We start from the raw sequence: 23,659 nt of genomic DNA, 5'->3' as shown, positions 1-23,659 counted from the left end.
ATCTCCGTTTTCAGTTGGGAGCAATATCTCCTTAGGGCATCTGGGATTAACCAACAAGGTGGCCTCATCCATACTAGGCAGGGATCATGGATTTATTTCTTTTGAGAAATCCCATCTGCTAATCTTTTCAGTAACCATTGCTTGACTATTTTACCGACTGTTTCTCTGGCAGCAATTATAATTTTCCAAAGGCTGGCTCACTGGAAAGTCAGGATTTGATTAAGGGTGTGGAGGCAAGAAGAGTAGGAAGAAGATTATGGCTTTGCCTCCGTTCCTTCAGTTTCTCAGTCTGTTTCAGGCAATTAGCTATAACCCCCCGGGGGTGTTTTCGTGGCTGCCGAAAGTAAGGAGGAAATGAGGCATACCACTTTTAGGTGGGTCCTCCAAGTGGAGGGAGGGATACGGGATTAATCAGTTTTGAGGGTATGGAAGTGCTGTTGTTGGACTTGTTTCCACGTCTGAAGGGAGGTTAGAAGGGAGAAAAGAAAAAAAATTGTAGTAGTGTTATCTCTTCTGCAGATGTAAATAAAAACACAAACCTAGAACTAAGTCTGAGCTTTCAGACTCGCCTTTATCTTTATAGCTAAAAATTTGCATTCTACTAAGCTCCGGGAAGAATGGGGCGGGAGGAGGAGGGAATAGCATTTTCTTTCCTTAAAAAGCTGGCTGGACACTCCGCAAACCACGAGTAGCTGAATTCTACTGGTGGCCAGGATTTGCAGGATTCCACGAGAGCTCCCGGCCTTCGCCTCTTGCACACCATGGCTCGCACCCTGCGATCCCCCTCCCCCCACAGGGGTGGCCAAGCAGCTGGTATTTGAGTCGTCCGGCCGGATCACAGAGGTCGGTCGTTTCTTACGGGCGTTTAGGTAACGTCCGGTTTTTTCAAGTTTTTATTTTGGTGACCCTCCCTTCCTCACCCCACTTCTACCTTATTTTCCTTCCCTTGGGTGGGTCTCTCTCTCTCTCTCTCTCTCTCTCTCTCTCTCTCTCTCTCTCTCGCTTTTCCTTGGACTGGAGAAGAATTCACATTCACGCCTTAAACTTACAAATGCCAGTCCAAACATCATGCTTCCTGCTCGGAACCACAACTGCTGCTAAATCAGAGGAGAGATGGAGGGGCCGACAAGTCCCGGGCCACCCCTGAGGCCCGCAGCGCCTCTGAGCACCCCTTACCCAGCTCCCACAAGCTGTTAGAAGTGACTTTCATCAGGTCCCACCAGGGCAAGCTGGTGACCCAAACAATCCGGGAGTCCACTCCCTGCTAGCCCACTCCCAATCCAGCTCCTCGGGTAGCTAAGTAGGAGACAGAGGGGTGGAGAGACAGGCTCCGCCCTCGGCGTATGACTGACAGCCTGGGTCAAGGCAAAGGGAAAAAAGGAGACGCGGACGCGGGGGAAGCGAACTAGATGCCAGTGGGAAGCCAGAGGAAGCAGGTTAGGAGTGCGAACAGGAGATGTGTGCGCTGCCGTCCCTGGGGTTCTAGCTCAAGATTTCCTCGTGAAGTTCTCTGCTGCGGAACCACAGTGTGACCTGTCTAAATCGATCAGGGCCAGGTGTAGCCTAGGTGACTTCCTGCGCCTTTGCGCTTGGCTGCTTCCAGGCCTTCTGGTGAGAGCCAAAGAACCTGAGGCTGAAGGGAGCGGAGAGAGAGCAAATGGGGCCGAGAGCCTGCCCACCGCCCCCAGGTCCTAAGTGATGGGCGTGCCCCCAGGCCGTTGGGCTCCCTTGGCCCCGTGCCCTCCTTCTTCTGCTTGCTCTATCTCCTCCCGGTGGCTCTCAGGCCGGAGAGGAGATAAGTAGCTCTTGGAATCCCAGCCGATGAACTTCGGACCCTGCACCACCCTCCTTCCACTGGTCTCCTGCTTTCTTATCGGACCTGGCTCCCGCAAGAGCTGCGGAGGCCGCTGTTCTTAGTGGGGACACTTTTCACTCCGACGGGACATAGCGTGCCGGGTGGTGCTGCCAGCCCCGAGCTAGCGAAAAGCAGAGAGCCTCCTCTCGCGTCCTAGCCGGTGCTCTCTCCTCTCATCCCGGCCCCGGGCTGCTCCTCCCACCCCGGCTCTTTCGCCTCCCCATCCCGCCCCTGCCCCACATTTGGACGCAGCGCTCGAACTGCAGCCGTCACTCGCTCGGGATGGAACCCTCGCGGAGATCACCGCCGCCTTCCATGGAAACGGGGCGCGGGGAGCACGAGGCATCGCAGGTGGCCAGGGAGCGGATCCCCAGGTATCTGCGGTGGGTTCGGAGCTTCCCCAACTCCGGCCCTTCTGGTCGGCCCCCGAGAGGGAGGGCACGAACCGCCGCCCGGACCGGAGGGTTGCAGGTGTGCGCTGTTGGGCTGCGCGGAGCTGGGCTGAGTGAGGAACCAGGGGGCTGTCCTGGCACAGGGCGTATTCTTTTCTAGTCAGATTTTTAGTGAGCCATTCTCCCTCCCCACAGTAGGTGCTCGATTTCCCTCCCTCCCTCTCTCTCCCTTTCCTTCTCCTGCCTCTCCCACTCCTCCCTCTCCCACTCTCTCCCTTCGTTCCTCCCTTTCTTTCTTCTCTCTCCTCTCTCCCTCTCTCTCTCTCTCTCTCTCTCTCTCTCTCTCTCTCTCTCTCTCTCTCTCTCTCTCTCTCTCTCTCTCTCTCTCTCTCTCTCTCTCTCTTTCAGTAAACCACAACTGCCTGGCAGAGTTGTGATCGTTATATTTATAATCATTTCACTTGGAATAGTATCCAGAAGCCTCCTTTCTAGTTGGCAGAACGACAATTTCTTTCCAGGACCACAGGGGTTCGTTCTAGGGGCCCACAGTGCTGTTGTCCCCCACCCAATAAGGTAGAACTTCGACCTGAGTGGGCTGGAAATCCCGCTAGCAGAGAGCCTCAGCCCATTCTGGTCGCTGTGGTCTCCCTTTGAGAAGCAGGAAGAGAAGACATTCATTCAGTCACCTAACAGAAGAGTATTTGATAACTAATGGTTTCTTTCTGGAAACTATAGACTTTTGGAGCAGGAAAGGGATATTAAGGTCACCATTTTACAAATGAGGAAACCGAGGCCTAATGACTTGTCGAGATCACAGCAAGTTAGTCCAAGAGGCACGATTGGAAGTAAAACCAGATCTGACTTCTAGTAGCAGCAGCATCAGCAGCAGCAGCAGCAGCAGTAGTAGTAGTAGTAGTAGTAGTAGTAGTAGTAGTAGTAGTAGTAGTAGTAGTAGTTACCATTTATATAGCACTTTCAGGTTTGCAAATTGTTTTTACCAATATTATCTCATTTTATCCTCATAACCACCCAGGAAAGCAGGTGGTAGTATTATCCCATTTTACAGGTGATGAAACTGAGCCAGAGAGAAGTTAAATGACTTGCTTAGAGTCACACAGCTGGTGTCTCAGGCCAGGTTTGAATACAGATCTGGATCCTGGGGCTCTTTTCACTGCCCCACCTTGTACATGGGAGACCTCTGTTCCAGTCCCAGCTCTGCTACCAAATTCTTAGCTCTGTTCTACTTCATACTGTTTTTCCTCAGTTTACAACAGTTAAATACTAAGTATTGGCATATCATGAGACTGTCTTTTTTTGGTCCACATAGCCTTGTGTCGTTGTTGCCCATGCTGGGGTAGATCTCCCGAATGTAAAAACAGAGAATTAGCTTCAGTTAAATGTTAAAAAAAAAAAAAGCTTCAGACTTTGTGTCTGGGTTTTAAACATACTTGAGTTAAAGATAAAAATCTTTCCTATTAAAAAGAAGCAGGTGATCGAAAGTTTTATTCTGTGTATTCAAGGTATCCAAGCATGTAGGCACATATCCTTTTTAAGTTGGTGTATATGTACACCATGTATTTGCTTTTAACTTCCTGCTTTGATAGTACAATTTTGAGCTAAGCCTAATGAAATTATTAGCAGCTATCATCTTTATGTTTAAAATTATTATTCAATTCCCTAAGCATTCATAAAGTGTGTTCCAGGCACTTCTGAAACAGATAAAAATAACGCTCACAGAGCTTTTATGGGGATAGAAAGGAATGAAACCACACTTACACAGAGAAAGAAATGCAAAATATTTACAAAGTTAATTGTACTTGTTTCCTCTCCTAATATCAGGATCGATCCATATGGATTTGAAAGGCCTGCAGACTTTGATTATGCCTCTTATGAAGACTTTTTTTCCACCTATCTAAGGATACTCACTAACAGAGCAATCAAGTGGTCAAAGCTTTTGAAGGGAAAAAATAGCGTCCAGAAAAATATGAAAGGTGAGCTTTAAGTTGTCGTACACCAACGTGATTTCATTCATATTCTCATCAAGTGCTATTTTGAAAATGGACAAACTTCATTATGTAGCAACTTCAGCGAAGCTGATATGTGCTGAACTTTTTGGCTTAGATATTTTTAGGGCCAGGCTGTTGAACTTAAATGCTACAAGGCAGCAGTCCAGCCTGAGCACTTTAATTATCCAAGGAGTAAGAGCTGGAGGAGGGGGAGAACACCCTCAGGAAATTCAGTGGCACTCTGACAATTGAGTAGGATTTCTGTGGGATAGAGAAAGAAAGGGAGTGTAAGATGGTTTTTTCTAAGTTTTTACAGCTTCAAGGGTTTAAACTGGATTGAGGCTTTTGAATTGTTTATTGGACTAGTTAGCTGTCTCTGCTCTTGCTTTTTCTATGAAGGTGGTCACCCCTATTGCTAGGAAAACCTGCAAAGGGTTTTGTGAATTTTTGCTGCATTCTTTCCTACTACAGAAAGGTAGAGAATGGGAGGGGGAAAGAGGACCAAGGATTTAGAATCCATCAATCAAGAAACATTTATTAAGCACCTACTACATACCGATCATTCAGTCATGTCTGTGACCTGGTATGAGATTTTCTTGGTAAAGATACTGGAGTGGTTTGCCATTTCCTTCTGCAGTAGATTAAAGCAAACAGATTATGTGACTTGCCCAGGGTCACATAGCTAGTGACTGTCTGTGGCCAGTGTTGAACTCAGGTCTTCCTGGCTCCAGGCCCATTAGTCTATCCACTGAGCCACCTATCTGCCTCTAGCTAAGTGACAGCAATTGTGTGCCAGACGCTGTTAAGTGCCAGAACTAGAAGACACCTTTGCTATAGTAGAAGAGTCCTGAACTCAAGATCAGAAGAGAGTAGGTTCAAATTCCACCTCTGACACTTACCATGTGAGCCGGGTCTATGAACTTCATTTTTCTCATCTGTCAAATGGGCATACTAACAGACAAAGTATTCTCTCCCTCATAAGGATCAAACGAAATTTTCAAATCTCAAAACAATATATAAATGTCAGCTACTGTTATTATTCTAAAGAAACACTCCCTCCACTAAATCAGGTCTTTAATTTACAGTGTTAAAAAATAATGACATTTATGTGATACTTTAAAGTTTGCAAAATTTTTATATGCATTATTTACATGCATCATCTCATTTGAGCCTCACAAGCAATCCTTCAAGGTACATACTACAGGTATATATATGAAATAACTGAGGCTGAGAGAATTTAAATGACTTTCCCAAGGTCACACAGCTAGTAAGTATCAAAGACAGGATTTGAACCCTGGCGCTTCTCACTCCAAGACCAGCACTCTAGGTTCACATGACCTCCAGGTTGCCTTAACCGACTCAAAGTGTCCCAACTAATGAGTGACAGCTACCTAGGACCAACACCCTGGCCTCCGATTCTTAAGTGTGTCCTTTCCCTTGCTGATCTCATTATTGCTTGTTTATTTTAAGATCCTACCTACTAAACCCATTTATCTTTTCTCCTTTTTTAATATCCTTTTGAATACTGTGTTTAACCTTGTTTCTGGAGTTTGGGTTTTCTTTCTTTTGTATGGCAGTGGTAGAAGGCTGATAGCATGACCACATCATTAGAGATTAAATATCAAGCGCAAAATTGTTATGCTTGGACTAATTATGAATGCATAAATCCCATGAATTTTCCACCTTTGGTTTTCTAGGTTAACTTCAGTATAATCAGCTTTGTGACATCCTAAGGTGAAAGCCTTTATGGGACTGAATAATACATGTTCACTCTAGAAATTAGTAATCAAATGGATAATTTTTAAGAATCATGTCACTGATTTTTAATATGCACACACTTGAAATTGTCATACATACATACAGATCACCTCGTCCCCCTCTTTAACTTTTGACTGTTTTTGGCCCTTATTTATTTTCTTTTCCTCTCTGGAGATTCACTTGTGCTTAAAAAATATTCTTTGGAATTTTCCTGTCATCTTCATTATTTCCCCCATCATCATGTCTTCAGGTTTAAGTAAAGACAAACAGTTTCTACCTCCCAGCTCTTGCTGTCTCCAACTCACAATATTAACCACAAGTATGACTTCTATGTTCTCTTAGCATAAGCAGAATATGTATCAATCATTTGGTGTTACAATCAAATATTTCTTGTTTTTCTTTTCCTTCAGCTTAATATCTAAAGGGGGAGTAATTTTTAATTTTTTTTTCAAATGAAGATGTACCTTCTCTCTTTCTCACCCCTTCCCCCCAAATTAGGGAAGCAAAAAACCCTAACTGAAAAGCAAACAAAAAAACCCTCCTCTTACCAACATATTCAAGCAAAACAAATTCCCACATTGACCATGTCAAAGAAAAAAATGATTCCTCTCATCATCCATCACCCAACAGGAAATGTGTAACCTGTTTAATCATGAGTCCTCTGAGCTCATGGTTGGTCATTGTGTTGATCAGAATCCATAAGTTTTTAAAAAGTTGATTGTCTTCACAATATTGTTGTCGTATAAATTGTTCTCCTGATTCTTTTCACTTTTCTCGTCATCACTTCTTACAAGTCTTCCCAGGTTTCTCTGAAACCATTAAAAGGGGTGGGGGGGCATTTTAAGGGGCCACATTCATTTATGCCCAGTGACCAGGAAAGAAGTAACTAAATTAAGAAATACTTTTAAATCCAGTAAGCTTATAAGGTCTCTCTATCTTTTTGTTGACTTTTAACCTTTCCTCTCACTCTGACACAAATTTCATTAGTGGAAGGTATATTTCTATAAGGGAGAAAAGACGACAAAGCGTGAATAACCTTCTGGCTTCTCTTAAGTGCTTCACAGTGTGCCTAGTTTGGGGGGTTGGGGGGAGCAGGCTGGGAGGCTTATGAGTTTCCAGAATGCCAATACACAAATGGCAATTGCAAGAACATTCTTAAAAGTCTGAAAATAAGAAATCCTAGAGATTTTCTCACCTTTTGAATTGTCTGTGCTACTGCTCAGCCCTTTTGATATAGATAATTGAATGTTGATTGTATCGGGCATCTGCCATCTGTTCCTTCAGCCATTTGAGTTAGGTCGGTCACATTACCCCAAGTCATAATTTTTGATCTTCTAAAAACCTAATTTAGCATTTGGGAAAGAACAAGAATCTGGATAGGAAATTAAATAATTTAATTCTCACCTACAGGAATAGATCTACATTATAAATTTAAATAAGACACTTGCTACCAAAAAATTCCAGAAATGATCTTAATTCTATGCTACAATGTATAGTAAGTTATGGTAAATGGAAACAGGTTGCAGAATTAGGCAGATGGCATCCTATAGGGATCCCCAACCCCCTTTAAACATTAAGAAACTCTCATACTCTCACATGATATTAATTATAATATCAATATCTTTTGATACTGAGGAGTTAAGTGATATGGCTAGGGTCACACAGCCAGTATTTGTCAGAGTTTGGACTTGAATCCAAGTCTTCCTGACTCCAAGGCCAACCTTCTATTCACTATTCTATGCTCCTCTCATGTACACACATGCACACACACACACACACACACACACACACACACACATACACATATGTAATTTTGAGTCATTTCAGTCAAGTCTATCTCTTCACGATCCTATTTGGGGTTTTCTTGGCAAAGGTACTGGAGTGGTTTGCCATTTCCTTCTCCAGCTCATTTTACAGATGAGGAAACTGAGGCCAACAGAGTTAAGTGACTTGCCCAGGGTCACATAGCTAGTGAGTGTCTGAGGCTGGATTTAAAATCATGAAGATGAGTCTTTCTGATTCCAAGCCTAGTGCTCTATCCATTGTGCCATCTTGCTGCCCACTTGTATATGTACATTTGGCTATATTTATGTATTTAAACATGTAAACATATTTCAATTATAGATGTGCATATCTATGTATATCGATAATGAAACAAATGTATATATTTTAGGACGGTCATGTTACTACATGACTATATAACTACTACTACGTAACATTTACATTTTATAAAGTCTCTACTTTATCCCCTAATAGTCAGGTGACCTATGTGAAGTGTGCCTGCAATATACATGTATGTACATATAGCAACGGGCAGCTAGGTGACACAGTGGATAGAGTGCCAGGCCTGGAGTCAGAAAGACCTTAGTTCCAATACAGCCTCAGACACTTTCTAGCTATGCGACCCTAAGCAAGTCATTTAATCCTGTTTGCCTCAGTTTCCTCATCTCTAAAATGAGCTGGAGAAGGAAATGGCAAACTACTTCAGTATCTTTGCCAGGAAAACCCCAAGACGGGTCACGAAGAGTCAGACACTAATGAAATGACTGAACAGCAACATAAATAGAAAAACTGGCTATTACCAGACAAAAGACAGAATGAGTAATGGAAATTCATCAAGATTTTCTTACTCGATGCTATTTTAGTTATGGCATCAGTAAACCAGTACAGTATAAATAAGACATATTAGTTTTGTTCCTGAGACTCATAAATCCATTCTCGACTTCATGATATTTACGAAGGGTTTAGCACAGTGCCTAAAACTATATATAATTAGTAATAGGTGCTTTATACGTGCTTGTTCCTGTTTTCCCCTTGTGATCTCATTTCAACAATTATTAAGTATATATTCTGCGTTTGGTTCTGTTCTATATGCCGAAGATACAAAGACGGAAATGAAATAGCCCTTGCCTTCAAGGAGCTTACATTTTACTGGGGGATGCAACACGTACACAGATAGGGAAATGTAAAGTCAGTTCAGGAGGAGAAAGTACTAACAGTTGCCTAATTTCTGTTGTCTATCCTAACATCTGTACAATGGGAGAAATTAGGTATTTCTATATCTACCCCACAGATGTTATGGAAAGATTAATAGTTAACATAAGAAGTAGAAAATAGAATAGAAAATTCCTTTGGGCCATATTAATAGTAACCATAAAGTTTTAATGGGTTATTTTTTCACTTCAAAAAAATTCACTGATTATAAGTAGCTGTCGGTTTTTTCAATGATTGCATATGAAAATAGTACTTTAAAACATTGTTAAAGGAAAATAAAATAGTTACATTAGTTTGGTTAGAACATGTAGCTTCTTTTCAAGGTAAGGCAACATCCTCAAAATAACAATGTTGTACACTAAGGCTTGGACGTACTTTGAATGTCAGCTACACAGTGTCCCTTTTGTTCTAAGGTTACTTAATGAAAAATAGGTTGGCTCAAGTTTCCTTAACCCCCTCCCTTTCTTCTGTGTTTATATATTTGTTAGAAATTGTACTAGTTTCACTTTTACACAAATTTTTTACTCATAGAAAGCACTTTGTATAGAACTAATTAGATTCATTTTTTAGTGGAAAACAATGTATGAATGAATACTCCCATACTTGTACCTAATAATACTCATGAGACAAACATTTGAAACAGGATGAAGAATGTGCCAAAATAAATGGAAATTTAGCAAAATAAAATTTGCCTGAAAGTAAGAATTGTTTCTCCTTCTCAGATTTTACACTGATTTCTAGGCATTTGCCATTAACCTTCTGATATAAAGGTTTCTTCTATAGAAAGTTTTTACTTCATTTCTTTAATTCTCAAATTTCTAGCAGTCCAGCTGCCATTTAAAATGAGTATTAGAAATACTTAATCCATATACTGGAGTCAATATGAAATAACTTTCAATTTTGCCATTTAGAAAACAGTTTTTGTGCTAAGCTTTTTTCCTTTTAAATATCTCAACCAATATTAGTTTTTTCTTTTGTGTGAGGACTTCTCTTACTTGAAAATGAGTATTTGACAGTAACTCAACAAACCAGACTTTTGGTATACATGCTTTTTAGGAGAGTTTGGAGCAATTACCAAAACTGAAATTCAGGAACCAAAAGATTTAATATTATTTCCACTGAAATCTTTTTAACTAATATTCTTGCAAAAACAGATGTATTCAAATTTGATTGGTAGAAAGAGCATTGGATTCAGAGTTTGATATGGGTTAAGGCTACCTGTGTGAGCCTTGGCAAGCCAAGGCTATGCTTCTCTGGACCTTAGAGGGTTGCATAAGTTGACCCCTGTGGTTCTTTTCAGCTTTAAATTCTTTTAAGCCATTAGCTAAGGTTCTCTATCAGAGAAGATAGATCTAGAGCCATCAATTAATTAATAAACATTTATTAAGTGTCTACTACGTGCCAGGTACTGTGCTAAACTTTGGAATCAGAGAATGTTAGACCTAGAGAGGACTTTGGAGAATATGTAGGCTAATGCAACTTGGGCATTTATTGAGGGCCTACTCTGTGGACAATACTATAGAAGATGCTGGGGGTAGGGAAAAAAAAAAGAAGTAAAATCATGGTCTCTGATCCTGTAGAAGTAAAGGTGCCTTCAGGTTACAAAGGAAACAAAACTTCAGAAAATAACTTGAATCCAAAGCCCATTTCTGTTCCTTGCTTCCTGTGTGACCCTGTTTCCTAATCTCTAAAATATGTAAGTTGGACTAGGTTATCCCTAAGGTCCTTTGTGAACTGTGTTCACATGGGGTGTCCCAAAAGTCTTAATGCAGTTTACTAAATCTTAAAACTTTATTAAGACTTTTGGGATACCCCAAATATGAGAACAATTACAAAGCAACACATCAGTTGTGTATATCTATAAATTAAAAAGTGATAAAGCCACCCAGAGCGATGGACTAATTGATTGGGATTAATCAACCAGCATTTATTGAATCTCAGTTGGGGGAAAGTTAGGGAATGATAATATTGCAGCTATTACATGCCAGGCTAAGTACATGGAACCTGGCTTTGCAAAGTCAAGAATAATTATGCCCTCAAGAGCTTTTTGCATTCTCTCCCCTAAAGAATATATATATATATATATATATATATATATATATGTATATGTATATTATATATATATAATATATGTATATGTTCAAATCCGGCCTCAGACACATAACACTTACTAACTGTGTGACTCTGGGCAAATCACTTAACCCCATTGCCTAACAACAAAAGAAGAGAATATATATATATATATACTTATATATATTCTTATCATATATATATTATTATATAAGAATATATATATGAATATATATATATGAGACATATATAAATATATAAAAATAAGTACAGGCAGAGGGTGTTCTGATAATTGTTTAACAACCAGCTTTCCTGGGGTGGGGGGGGAAGGAGAATGTATCTAGGACACACTTTTCAGTTTAATCTGAATATTGACTTTCTTTATCACTCTCTTAAGTCTAGACAATTTTTTAAAGATCAAGCATTTCTTTATACTGTTTGCTGATTTCCAAGGTGTAAATATTCAGCATTGAAAATTTAGCAATTCTCAAGCTGGTTGGAGCTTTGCTAACTGCAGCACATCCCTGAGTACCAAGTAATTTTAGGGAGAGAGGAATAAGCAGCTGGCAGGATCAGGACAGGCCTCATGCAGAAGGTCTCACTTGAGCCGGACCTGGACCTCTAAGAGGAGGAGTGAAGAAGGGAGTGCTGTCTGTGCACAGAGAACAGACTATGCAAAGGCGTAGAGGTGAGAGAAAACGTTTAGTTTGAGAAAGAGTAAGAGAATCAGTTGGACTAATCCACACAGAGTATTTGAATGAAAGTAATGTATAATAAAGCTGGAAAGACATGTTGGAATCAGGTTGCAATTTAAATACTGAAAGAAGAGTTTATATTTGATCAGAGACAGTTTGTAGCACAGTGGATAGAGCAGTGGTCCTGGGGTCAGGAAGACTTGAATTCAAATCCATTTTCAGATACTTAGCTGTGTGGCCCGGATAAGTCACTTAACCTCTGCCTCAGTTTCCTCAACCATAAAATGATCAGAAGAAGGAAATGGCAAATCACTGCCAGTATCTCTGCCAAGAAAACTCCAAATAGGGTCACAAAGAGTTGGACACAACTGAGAGTGACTAAATAACAACAAAAATGGCAATAATAATAGCCATTCTCTCCCAGGGTCATTGGAGGATCAAATCAGATAATATTTATAAAAGCACTTAGCACAATGCCTGGCACGTACCAGGTGCTATATAAATGCATATCCACCTTCCCTCATTTTAGAATCCAGGAGCTACTACATAGAAGATAAATTGGAGAAAATTCCTCCTCAAAATTCCTTCCTGAAATAGGAAGATCAATTTTGAGGGTATCGCAGTAATCCACATGAGAGGTGATGAGGGCCTAAACCTGAGTGATGGCCACGTGAGTATAGAGGAGATATGTGAGAGATGTAGTGGACAAGATTTGGCACCTGAATAAGTATATGGGATTGAGGAGAGATAAAAATGACTCCAAGACTGTGAATCTGGGTAACTGGAAAGTTTGTGGTACCCCTCCACAGAAATAGGAAAATTCTGAAGATGGATGTCTTTGGGAATGAGAACTGAGTTTGGCTTGGCCATGATGAGTTTGAGATGCGTACAGGACATCCAGTGTGAAATGCTGAATAGGAAATTAGTGATGCACAATGTGCTTAGGCAAGAGTATAACTGGATATGTGGATCTGGAAGTCATATGCATAGAGATGATACTCAAATCCTCAAGAGTTGATGGGGGGGGGGAGAGAGAGAAGAGAGGAGAGAGAGAGAGAGAGAGAGAGAGAGAGAGAGAGAGAGAGAGAGAGAGAGAGAGAGAGAGAGAGAATGTAGTGAGAAAAGAGAAGAGGGTCCAGGACAGAGCCTTATAGTACACTTGCTACAGGGGACTGAATATCTGAATATAGATTATGATCCAGCAAAGGAAATTGAGAAGGAGAGAAGAACCAGTGAGAGCAATGTCACAAAAACTGAGAGAGGAGAGAGTATGCAAGAAGTGAGGGTAGTTCAGGTATCAGATGCTACAGAAGAGTTGAGTGGAATGTGGACTAAGATTTGGCAATTAAGAGATTAGTGGTAATTTTGTAGAGAGTAGCCTCAGCTGAGTGATGAGGTCAGAAATCAGGTTGCATGAGATTGTACCACAGTACACAGTATGGTACCTAGGTTGTATACTTAATCTATTCCACTGACCTACCATTCTATTTCTTAGCCAGTACCAGAATGTTTTGATGATCACCAATTTGCAATGTAATTTGAAATCTGCTATTGCCACCTTCCTTCACATTTTTTATTTAATTGATTCCCTTGATGTTCTTGACCTTTTGTTCTTCCAGATGATTTTTGTTACTGCTTTTTCCAGCCCTATAAAATAAATCTTTTGGTAGTTTGATTGGTATGGTACTGAAGAAATACATTAATTTTGGTAGAATTGTCATTTTAGGGGACAGCTAGATGGCGCAGTGGATAGAGAACTGGCCCTGGAGTCAGGAGAACCTGAGTTCAAATCTGGCCCCAGACACATAATGCTTACTAACTGTGTGACCTTGGGCAAGTCACTTAACCCCATTGCCTAACCCAAAAAACAACAACAAAAAAAGAATTGTCATTTTATTAAATTGCTTCAGCCTACGCATGAGCAATAAGTATTTCTTCAGTTGTGTAAATCTGTCCCCATTTGTGTGAAGTGTTTTGTAATTGTGTTCTTATAGTCCCTGGATTTTTCTTGGCAAATAGACTACCAAATATTTTACATTGTCTACAGTTATTTAAAACAGAATTTTTCTATCTCTTCATGCTGGGTTTTATTGTTAATATAAGGAACTGCTGATGATTTATGTGGGTTTATTTTATATCCTGCAACTTTGCTGAAGTTATTATTTCAACTAGTTTTTTAGTTGATTCTCTAGAATCATTATTCCTTTAATTTATTTTTCTTGTCTTATTGCTATACTAGCATTTCTAATACAGTATTGAATAATAGTGGTGATAATGGGCATCCTTACTTTACCCCAATCTTATTGGGAACGCTTCAAGTTTATCCCCATTACAGATAATGGTTGACTCTTCCTTTCAGATAGATGCCACTTATCATTTTAAGAGAGGTTCCATTTATTCCTATGTTTTCTAGTGTTTTTAATAGGAATAGGAGTTGTATCTCGTCAAAAGCTTTTCCTGCATCTATTGATATAATCATATGATTTTTTTTGTTTTGTTATTAATATAGTCAATTATGCTTGTAGTTTTCCTAATATTAAATGAGTCATACATTCCTAGTATAAATCTCATGTGGTTATAGTATGTGATTTTTGTGATATATTGCCAATACTTTCTCTTTGACTTGCGAACTCTGGAATTTGGCTATGATATTCCTAAGAGTTTTCATTTTGGGATCTTTTTCAGGAGGTGATTGATGGGTTTTTTCCATTTCTATTTTACCCTCAGGTTCTAGGATATTGGATAGTTTTCTTTTGTAATTTCTGGAAATATGATGCATAGGCTTTTTTTTTTATCATGGCCTTCAGGCAGTTCAACAACTCTTCAATGATCTCTTCTGAATCTATTTTTTAGGTCAGTTGCTTTTCTGATTGGATATTTTATATTTTCTTCTATTTTCATTTGACTTTGTTTTGTTGTTTCTTGATTTCACAGGTAGTCATTAGCATCCACTTGCCCGATTCTAATTTTTAAGGAATTATTTTCATTAGTGAGCTTTAATACTTCTTTTCCTTTTTGACTAATTCTGTTTTCTAAGAAGTTTTTTCTTCAGTATTTCTTTTGTGCTTCTTTTACCAATTGTCTTTTGATATTTTTCTCACATTGCTCTTACTTCTTTTTCCACTTTTTCTTCTATTACTCTTATTTGCTTTTTTCTTTTTTTTTAATTTATTTTTAGTTTTCAACAATCACTTCCTTATTTCTCCTCCTCCCTCTCTACCTCCCTCCCCAAGATGGTGTGCAATCTGATATGGGCTTTGCATATACATTCCTATTAAATATATTTTCACATTAGTCATATTGTGAGGAAGAATTAGAACCAACAGGAGGAACCACAAGAAAGAGGAAGCAAAACAAAACAAACAAACAAAAAAGAGCAAATAGTATGCTTTGATCTGCATTCAAACTCCATAGTTCTTTCTCTGGATGTGCATTTTTCATCATGAGACTTTTGGAGATGTCTTAGATCTTTGCATTGCTGAGAAGAGCTAGGTCTGTCAAAGTTAGTCATCACAAAACATGGCTGTTACTGTTCTCCTGGTATAATGTTCTCCTGGTTCTGCTCACTTCATTTTACAGATGAAGAAACTGAGGCAAACAGGGTTAAGTGACTTGCCCAAGGTCACACAGCTAGTAAGTATCTGAGACCATATTTGAACTCAGGTCGTCCTGACTCCAGGGCTGGCACTCTATACACTACCACCTAGCTAGGGGGTTGGGAGGAGTATTAAGTAAAGGAGATATATAGCAGGAGAAAGACATAAGGTTTAAGAAGCTTATTCCTGTTAGGAGATAAAAATAAGATGAGAGTTGAACAGGGTCAAGTGAACATTTTTCTGGTTGTTGTTGTTGTTTTAAATAAAGGTGTTACTGAAGGAAATGAGTAGAAATGCCAGACTGGGCTGAAGACTTGAATGGAGGAGTGGGACCCTTCATAGGACAGGCAGGACTAGAATCCAGATCTTACTGGCTCAGAGGCCAGCTCTTTCTCTGCTACATGTACCACACACAGACTCTCTTTTTACATCATTTTTTTTAGGCAATTGAGGTTAAGAGACTTGTCTAGGGTCACAGAGGTAGTAAGTGTCAAGTGTCTGGTTTGAGGGTAAGTTTGAACTCAGGTCCTCCTGATTCTAGGGCCGGTGCTCTATCCTCTATGACAGCCTCTCTTTTTAAAAAATATATTTCTTATTTTCACTTTGCTTTCCTTTGCTCAATATATGCTTATAACAAAGATTAAAAAAGAAAGAAGAGGAAAAAAATCAGTTTAGCCAAACCAATACTGCAAATGCATCTGACAGCATATGGAATATTCTACATCCATCGTCTTCCTCTGCCTTTGTAGAAAGGAGGAATTGCATTCTCTTAGAGATATACTGAAATGTTAATAGGAATCCTTGATTGTTTTGAGGTAAATTCATTTAAGGTATGAGATTATCTAGGAAGGTAGCAAGTTTAAGAAGAGAAATGAAATCACCTAGGCAGGCCCTTTAATAATAGTAGCGTGTATATGTTGCTTTAAGAATTGCAAAGCACTTTACATATGCTTGATCCTCAAAACAATCCTATGAGATAGGTGCTACTATCATGCCTACTTTAGAACAAATTCCTCATTTTACAGATGAGTAAACTGAGGCCCAGAGAGTTGAAATGACTTCTCCCTGGTCTGTAGTAATTGGCAGAGACTGGATTTTCTTTGGTGTGTGTTCAGGTTATCTGATATCAATTCCAGCTCTCTTTTCTACTGTAACATGCAAGGTTTCAAGCACCCAATGTGGGGAGCTAGCCAAGGAATCCATCCCTAAAGAAGTAATAACCTCGTCTAGCAGTGCCTGAGATGAAACTGAAAGGTGAGGCAGATAAACAACTCATGAAGATGTCATTTCATTTGCAGAATGGCTTCCAATGGTGCCAATGGGTATAGAATAGAAGGAGCTGGTGATAGAAGGAGATGCTGGCCTGAAGAGTCAGCAGGTTGAGAAGTAAAAATCTGAGATGGGTAAGGGAGTGTGTTTAAAGGTAGTTATCAACACCGAATCTAAGGTTGAAACAAAGGGTGTCATTGGGTTGTTTAAGGACTATGGGTTTGAGGATTAAAGGACTCCCTGAAGACAGAACTGTAAGTAGGATGAGCAAGATTATTGGTAAAAAAGTATAGCGTGAGCTGGAGGTGTTGGCAGCACCAGAAGACCTTGGAGGGAAGCAGCAATCTCAAGCATGTTAGTGACTTGGAAAATGGTGGGTGTAGAACAGAATATAGGGAAGCAAGAAACAACTTTTCAGAAATTTTTCAGGGGAAGGGCACAGGACAGTCTTATTCAGACAGCAGTCAAATAGGAAGTGTAAGCTCTCTGTTCCTGGAAGGAGTAGCGGTAGCTGCCCGAGTTAGGAGGTAAGAGGAGTCAGCCTATCCTGCCAGAGTCCCTCCTGCAGAAGGACAGCTGGGCCACTGGCCAGTTAACCTCAAGTCACTGCATCAAGCTCCTGCTGGGTGTTCTTAGAGGGTTGGTAGCAGCAGGTAAGCTTCTGTGACTCTGTTTCTGTCACCACTGGCCATCGGCCCGTGCCAGGTGCTATATGTGGAGAAGTAGTTGTAATCGATACCCATAAAGGCATAGATAGCAATGGCCATAAATGTTAGAGAGGCTCCAGGGAGGAGGAAGAAGGCCCCTGTCTACCATGAGTGGTACTGATGGTATATACTCAGGTATATACCTGATGAGTATTATACTGATATCATAATACTAATATTGGAATAGCTTATATCAATCCATCTCTTTTAAGAGTATTCTTTTAAGGACTGTAATCATGCTTAGCATGTGGCACTGGTTCATATCACATTGTTTGAGACCTGCCAGGAAGGTCCTCTCCCAGCTGCTCTGAGATACCTGGATGCTTTTGTGTTCCCAGGAAAACGCTCTACACCATGAATACAACAATGTAAATGGGGGAAGAGGAAAGGGAAAAGAATAAGTTCCTACTGTGTGCCAGGCACTGTTCTTAAGTGCTTTACAAAAATTATTTCATTTGATCTTCACAACAACCCAGCAAGATAAGTGTTACTATCCCTGTTGTAAACCAAGGCAAACTGTTTAAGTAACTATATAGCTATATAGCTACTAACTCTGAGGGTGAATTTGAACTCAGCTGACTCTAGGGCCAGCTCTCTATCCACTGAGCCACCTAGCTGCCTCTAAATGGAAAGAACAACAGCAAAACAATTGGAACCAAATGCTGTGTTTTGATAATCAAGCTTGACCTCAAAGAAGGCACTGAATCCCACTTCTTTGCAGGGGTGGGGGACTATGTGTGTGGAATACTACATATGTCAGACTTTTTGAAATCTTGCTTGGGTTTTGCTGCAGTTTTTTCACCTCTCTTTTTTATTCTTTGTCATGAGGGATGGCTTTCTGGGACGGGGAGAGAGGAGAGACACATTGGAAAATATGTGATGTAAAAACAAAAGATATAGAGGGATCTTTCATATATTATAGAATATTTTACATATGTTATAGAACATACAAAATTTGTATTTATATATGATTTATACATATAGGGATATATAAAATAATTATAGAATACACACATGTATATATATGCAGAAAATATGTACTAATGCAGATTCAGAAATCATTATGGAATACACAAAATTATGTTTCATATTTATATAATATATGTAACATGTATGATACAATGTATTTAGTAAAAATGTATTTGGTAAATATATTATAATTAGGATGTTATTTATATATAAACATATAGCTATATAATATATAGTTACTAAATATTTATAATTATTTAGTAAATTAGTAGATTTATAATTATTTAGTAAACAATTATAATATAATGTAATTACTAAATATATGGTAAATAGATTTAGTAAATATATTATGTATGTATATACTACATATAGTATAAATATGTTATATACTTTTGTGTATTCCATAATGATTTCTGAATATTAATACAAATTTTTTTGCATATGGCCCTGGCCTTTCAAAGACATGCATTTTCTTCATTTCATCCTTCCCCTCTGGCCAAAGTAAGGTGGAAAAGTCTGGCTATTTGACTGCATACCTGAGAATCATAGGATTTAGAGCTAGAGATGTATAGATGTCATCTATCTATTCATAGCCCTTCATTCATACAAAGGAAGGAATGGAGCCACAGAGACGGGACGTGATTTGCCTTTGGTAGCAGTGATACTTTAGCCCATGTCGTCTGCATCCAATACCATTCTTGGTTTTACTATGTGTTAGATAGCTCTTAGGAGCAGCTAGGTGGCTCAGTGAATAGAGTACTAGTCTGGAAGACTCATCTTCCTGAGTTCAGTGCTGGCCTCAGACACTTATTAGCTATGTGACCCTAGGCAAGTCACTTGACCCTGTTTGCCTCAGTTTCCTCATCTATAAAATGAGCTGGAGAAGGAAATGGCAAACCACGCCAATATCTTTGCCAAGAGAATCCCAAATGGGGTCAATGAAGAGTCAGACAGGACTGAACAACAACAAAACAATAAGATGCCTCTTAAATGTTGTGGATTGACTTGAAAAAGTCACAAACCTCTTCTTTAATTCAGGTTGATCTGCCTAAAATTAGCTTTTCGAATAAGCTAGCCTAAAAGAGAGATGTCAGAAATTAGATAGAAACAGGGCCGCTAAACCATAGCAAAAGATCTTTAGGGCATGTCCCTTTAGCAGGTGTCCCCCTTAAGTGAGCATCTCCCTTAAGGAGCCATCTCCCTGAAGCAACCCTCTCCCTTGGGGAGCTGCCATCCCTCTTAAGCTGGGATCTCCTTTAAGCTGCGTCTCCCTTAAGGGGTGGAGGAGCCTGCCTGGTGTGTTGTGTTATACACAATAAATGCCTTTACTTGATTTAGAAATGGACTGAGAAAATTCTTTCAAGATGACCTTGTACCCCAACATTTTGGGGTACACCCTAAACCTCAACATTTTGAGGACTATTGTTTCTAGTGTTTTCTGCCATCTCAAAAGAAAACAGGTTGGTGAAACTTGAAGAGCACCGAGAAGAAATAAAAGCATTTTCCAATACATTCCACTGGAAGGACACCTTTCTTCTGGGGAGGATTCTGTTTCAAACTGTGCTAAACTGTTCACTCTTCCCCCTTGACCTGGCCAGGAAGAATGTCATTCATTGCAACAAGCATGCTTCCAAAGTACAACGTAGTTATAGGCAACAAGCCTATAACCAAAGGAGCAACCATTTCTTTTCTTTTTTAAAGGATAGGAGACAACTTTTCATCAATACTTTTGGGTACCAAAAAGTGTTAAAAAAATAAATAAATAAACAAAGTTTAAAAAAAATAAAGATCTTTGCTGGCTACACATTGACTTAGAAAACCACATTTTTAAAATTTTATTTAATAGTTCCCAATTACATTTTAGTCTGGTTCAGACCTTCAGGAGGGTTTAGAGCCCTCAGAACTAAAGAATCCCAATTTTGATTCCACATACGATGGAGGGGCTTTTGTGACTACAACGAACCCTAATTGAAGAGTAGACTGGCCTCAGTTGCTTGGTGCTTTGTAACGAATTCTGTCTCTTTATCCTTGGAAGGTTATTTAAGCATCCCTTCCTATTTTTACCAATGTCTTCTTAGTTTCTAGAAAACAATACAATAAGTGATTGTATTTCCTTTTTCTTTGACTTCCCGTGTGTGCATGTGTGTATGTGCATGTGCCAGTGATCTGAGTGGGTGTTCATAACAAAAGCTGTATGATACCTGGGAAAGAGCACCAGATTTAGAGAGAGAGGAAGAATCCTGCCTCCATCACATATTAATTTGTTCTTGAGAAAGTTGCTCAACCCCTGGATTGATTGATTCTGATTTAATTTTAATGGTTTTACTCCAAACCAATTCAATAACATGTTATATGGCTCCTATAATTGCAGTATTGTTCTGAGGGCTCCAGAAGGTGTTAAAAGGTAAAAAACAGGGACCTCCCTCAAACAGTTTTCATTCAAGTCAAGGAGACAAGAAACCCTTAGGGAGCAAAAACAATTTGCAGTACCATGGAGACATACAAACTATATGTGAGTTCTGAGGGATATAAGACATGGCAATAATCAACATGAAATAGGGTTTAGTCAACAGAGACGTCTTAAATGGAGTGACTCTGGGACTAGGTCCTGAAAAGGAATGTAGAGAGAGATGTGGCCTGGTTGAGAATAGTATAGGCAAGAGGAGAGAACAGAGAGCTTATTATTATGAGTTATCCTAAGTGTTGGATCTATTTTCTGGTTTCCTTTAGGGTTCAGTTAAGGGGCCACCACCTGTATGAAACCTTTCCTTATTTCCCCAGCTTCTAGTATCTTCTACTCCACCACCCACCTCCAATCACCTTTTATCTACTTTTAAAATACCTATGTTTTTACATATTTGTTACAAGCTCCTCAGGGGCAAGGACTGTTTCATGTTTGTATTTGTATCTGTAATATCTAGCACAGTGCCAGCATACAGTAGATGACTAATAAATGTTTAATGATTGATAAACGCCTTATGGCTCATGACTTTTTATTAAAACAACAAGACAACTAGTAGCATTGAAACACCTGTCAATTTTAGTTGTGTCCAATGCTTTGTGACCCCATTTGGGATTCTCTTGGCCAAGATACTGGAGTGGTTTGTCATTTCCTCCTCCAGCTCATTTTACAGATGAGGAAACTGAGGTAAACAGGATTAAGTGACTTGCCCAGAGTCACACAGCTAGTAAGTGTTTGAGGCCAGATTTGAACTCAAGAAGATGAGTCTTTCTGACTTCAGATCCTGCATTCTATTCACTTCACTAGCTGCCCTGTGAACACACTTAGAACAATGTTATTAAAATTGTCCTCCCCATTAGATTATAAGTTAGTTAAGAATAAGGACTGTTTTTTGCTTTCTTTGGATGGTGCCTGGCACATATAACTTATTGATTGATGGTTGATAAATAATTTGGCCTTGATGTAGAATGTGTATTGCTTATTGATTATGCATATTTTATTTTTTAAAATAGGTTTTGGAGTGTGTACAGTTTTTGGTGAAGGTGTATCAGGTTTTTGTTGTGGTCATTAAGCTTGTGTGGCAAGGGCTGGAGGCATTCGAGTTTCATTACTATTTGATCCAAGGTCCTTCTTTTCTCTGGATTTCCAGTTCTACTTAGGCTTTGTCTTTTCCTTCCAAAGCTGACTTTATGGTGTTTTCTTCTTTCAGTAAAACGATATGTAAGGAAAGGTGTTCCCAATGAACACCGCGCATTTGTTTGGATGGCCACAAGCGGAGCCCAGGAACAGATGGACCAGAACCCAGGATATTATCGGAAGCTACTGGAAGGTGAAAGAAATGACAAGCTGGTGGAGTCGATCAAGACAGGTGACATCCTCCTCATTCCTACTCCAATGGCAGTGAGTGTTAATGATGAAAACTAGACAGTGCTGTAGGGGACAGCAAGCTCTGCTCTCACAGTTTGACTCATTTAATTAGACTTAGCACTAGTGAATGAAATTGTATATTGGATATAATAATGAAGATTAACAAATTGTTCTTAATTTGAAAAGGTAGCTCATTTAAGAAAATGGTTTTGGTGGTTTAGATGGAGAAATGAATATGAGGCAGTGTGGTAGAAAGTTAGAATCAGAATCAGAAGACCTGTGTCTTTAGGCAAGGTATTTAGGCAAGGTATTCTCAGGGCTCTGGGTTACCTTTAGATTCAAAAGAGCAGAACAGGCAAAGACTGGCATTGGAAGGAGAAGCCCTTCCCTAGGAGATCCCTACACCAATAAAACCACAGGTCTTCTTTTAAAAGGGGGGAGTGAGTGGGAGAAGGTGAGAATGAAAGATGTAGTAGTTAGAGGGCATTTGAGTCTGGAAGGTTTGGCTTCAAATTCTTCTTCTGATACATGCTATTTGTGTGACCCTCATCAATTTTCATAACCCCTCAGTGCCCCAAGGCAACCTTTTAAGACTATAAGCAGCAGACAGGTTATAACTCTACCTTGGCAAAGGGAGTTTCCATACCCAGAGCTCCCCTCCACTAGGGAAATCACAACAGAACAACAACAAAAAAGCAGGGTTGAACATGTGGGGAAGGAAGTTGGTGGGGACATACAGATACCCACACCTAGGTTTCAATTTTTAGAACTTCCTTTTTAGTATCAATCTATAATAAGTTTCCAAGGAGGCTGATTTTTCTAGTCTCTTATTTGCTTTCATGTTATTCATCTATTATCTCTGTGTCCACCTCATCTTCACATCATCTTAGAATTGATTACCATTAAAATGTCAATGGAAGATGATTCTTAGCATTTGGTTTTCTCATTTCATATGGAAGAATCAATATTTTTTGATGCTGTAACACAATTCAGGTAACAGGATATGAGAGTTTTAAAGACTAAACTAAAATAATGAATGGTGATATTTTAGAATTAACTGGCCAATATTCCTACCTATAGACCTCTCATTTTACACCTTTCTGCATTGTAAATGACAATCAATTGTCAAAGGGTGGAAAAAGGAAGAGTGAGAGTAGAATGTACTTTGCCAGTTGAGAGAACTTATAAAAAAAAAACCTATCACATCTTGTATCGTGTCTATGTTCTTTTGAAATAGCTCTGCCTCTTAGATCTTACCTTTTTTGAGAGAAATAAAAATGTAGACCTATTGTACTTAATGTCTTATTGGAGATCAAATGAACTTTTAATGGTGTGAGTTTTAAAATACCTGTAATTATTCAAAAGTTGCATTTCCTTGGATACGAATGAGACTTTGGTCCAGTGCGTCCTCAATTGCAATAGCTCCTGGTCCTGTGATCTTATCGTGACTATTTTCCCCAGCACCTGGAACTCAAAGTTCAAAGGGCCTCCAGCTGAGGACCAGAGAACTGGGAGCTAA

General features: G+C 39.6%; 1 protein-coding gene across 4 annotated transcripts in view; it reads left to right on the top strand.

Annotated features, from left to right (window-relative positions):
• The first annotated feature begins 691 nt into the window (after nt 1-691).
• GRTP1 (growth hormone regulated TBC protein 1) overlaps nt 692-23,659 on the top strand; it is a 78,088-nt gene continuing 55,120 nt past the window's right edge. The window contains exons 1-3 of one of the 4 annotated variants that reach the window (XM_078147339.1): nt 692-843; nt 4,087-4,238; nt 21,983-22,141. In XM_078147339.1, the coding sequence (XP_078003465.1) occupies nt 4,232-4,238; nt 21,983-22,141 (166 nt within the window). In that variant the 5' untranslated portion in view covers nt 692-843; nt 4,087-4,231. Of the gene's footprint in view, nt 870-1,342; nt 2,230-4,086; nt 4,239-21,982; nt 22,142-23,659 lie in introns of those variants that run through there. The other 3 variants (XM_078147338.1, XM_020965189.2, XM_078147340.1) reach the window with 3 other exon arrangements.

This window comes from Phascolarctos cinereus, unplaced genomic scaffold (genome assembly GCF_003287225.1).
Source record: "Phascolarctos cinereus isolate Bilbo 61053 unplaced genomic scaffold, phaCin_HiC Scaffold_7;HRSCAF=346, whole genome shotgun sequence".
Classification (NCBI taxonomy): Eukaryota; Metazoa; Chordata; class Mammalia; order Diprotodontia; family Phascolarctidae; genus Phascolarctos; species Phascolarctos cinereus.
Note: the sequence above shows the minus strand (reverse complement) of the source record. Positions and strands in the feature narration are given on the sequence as shown.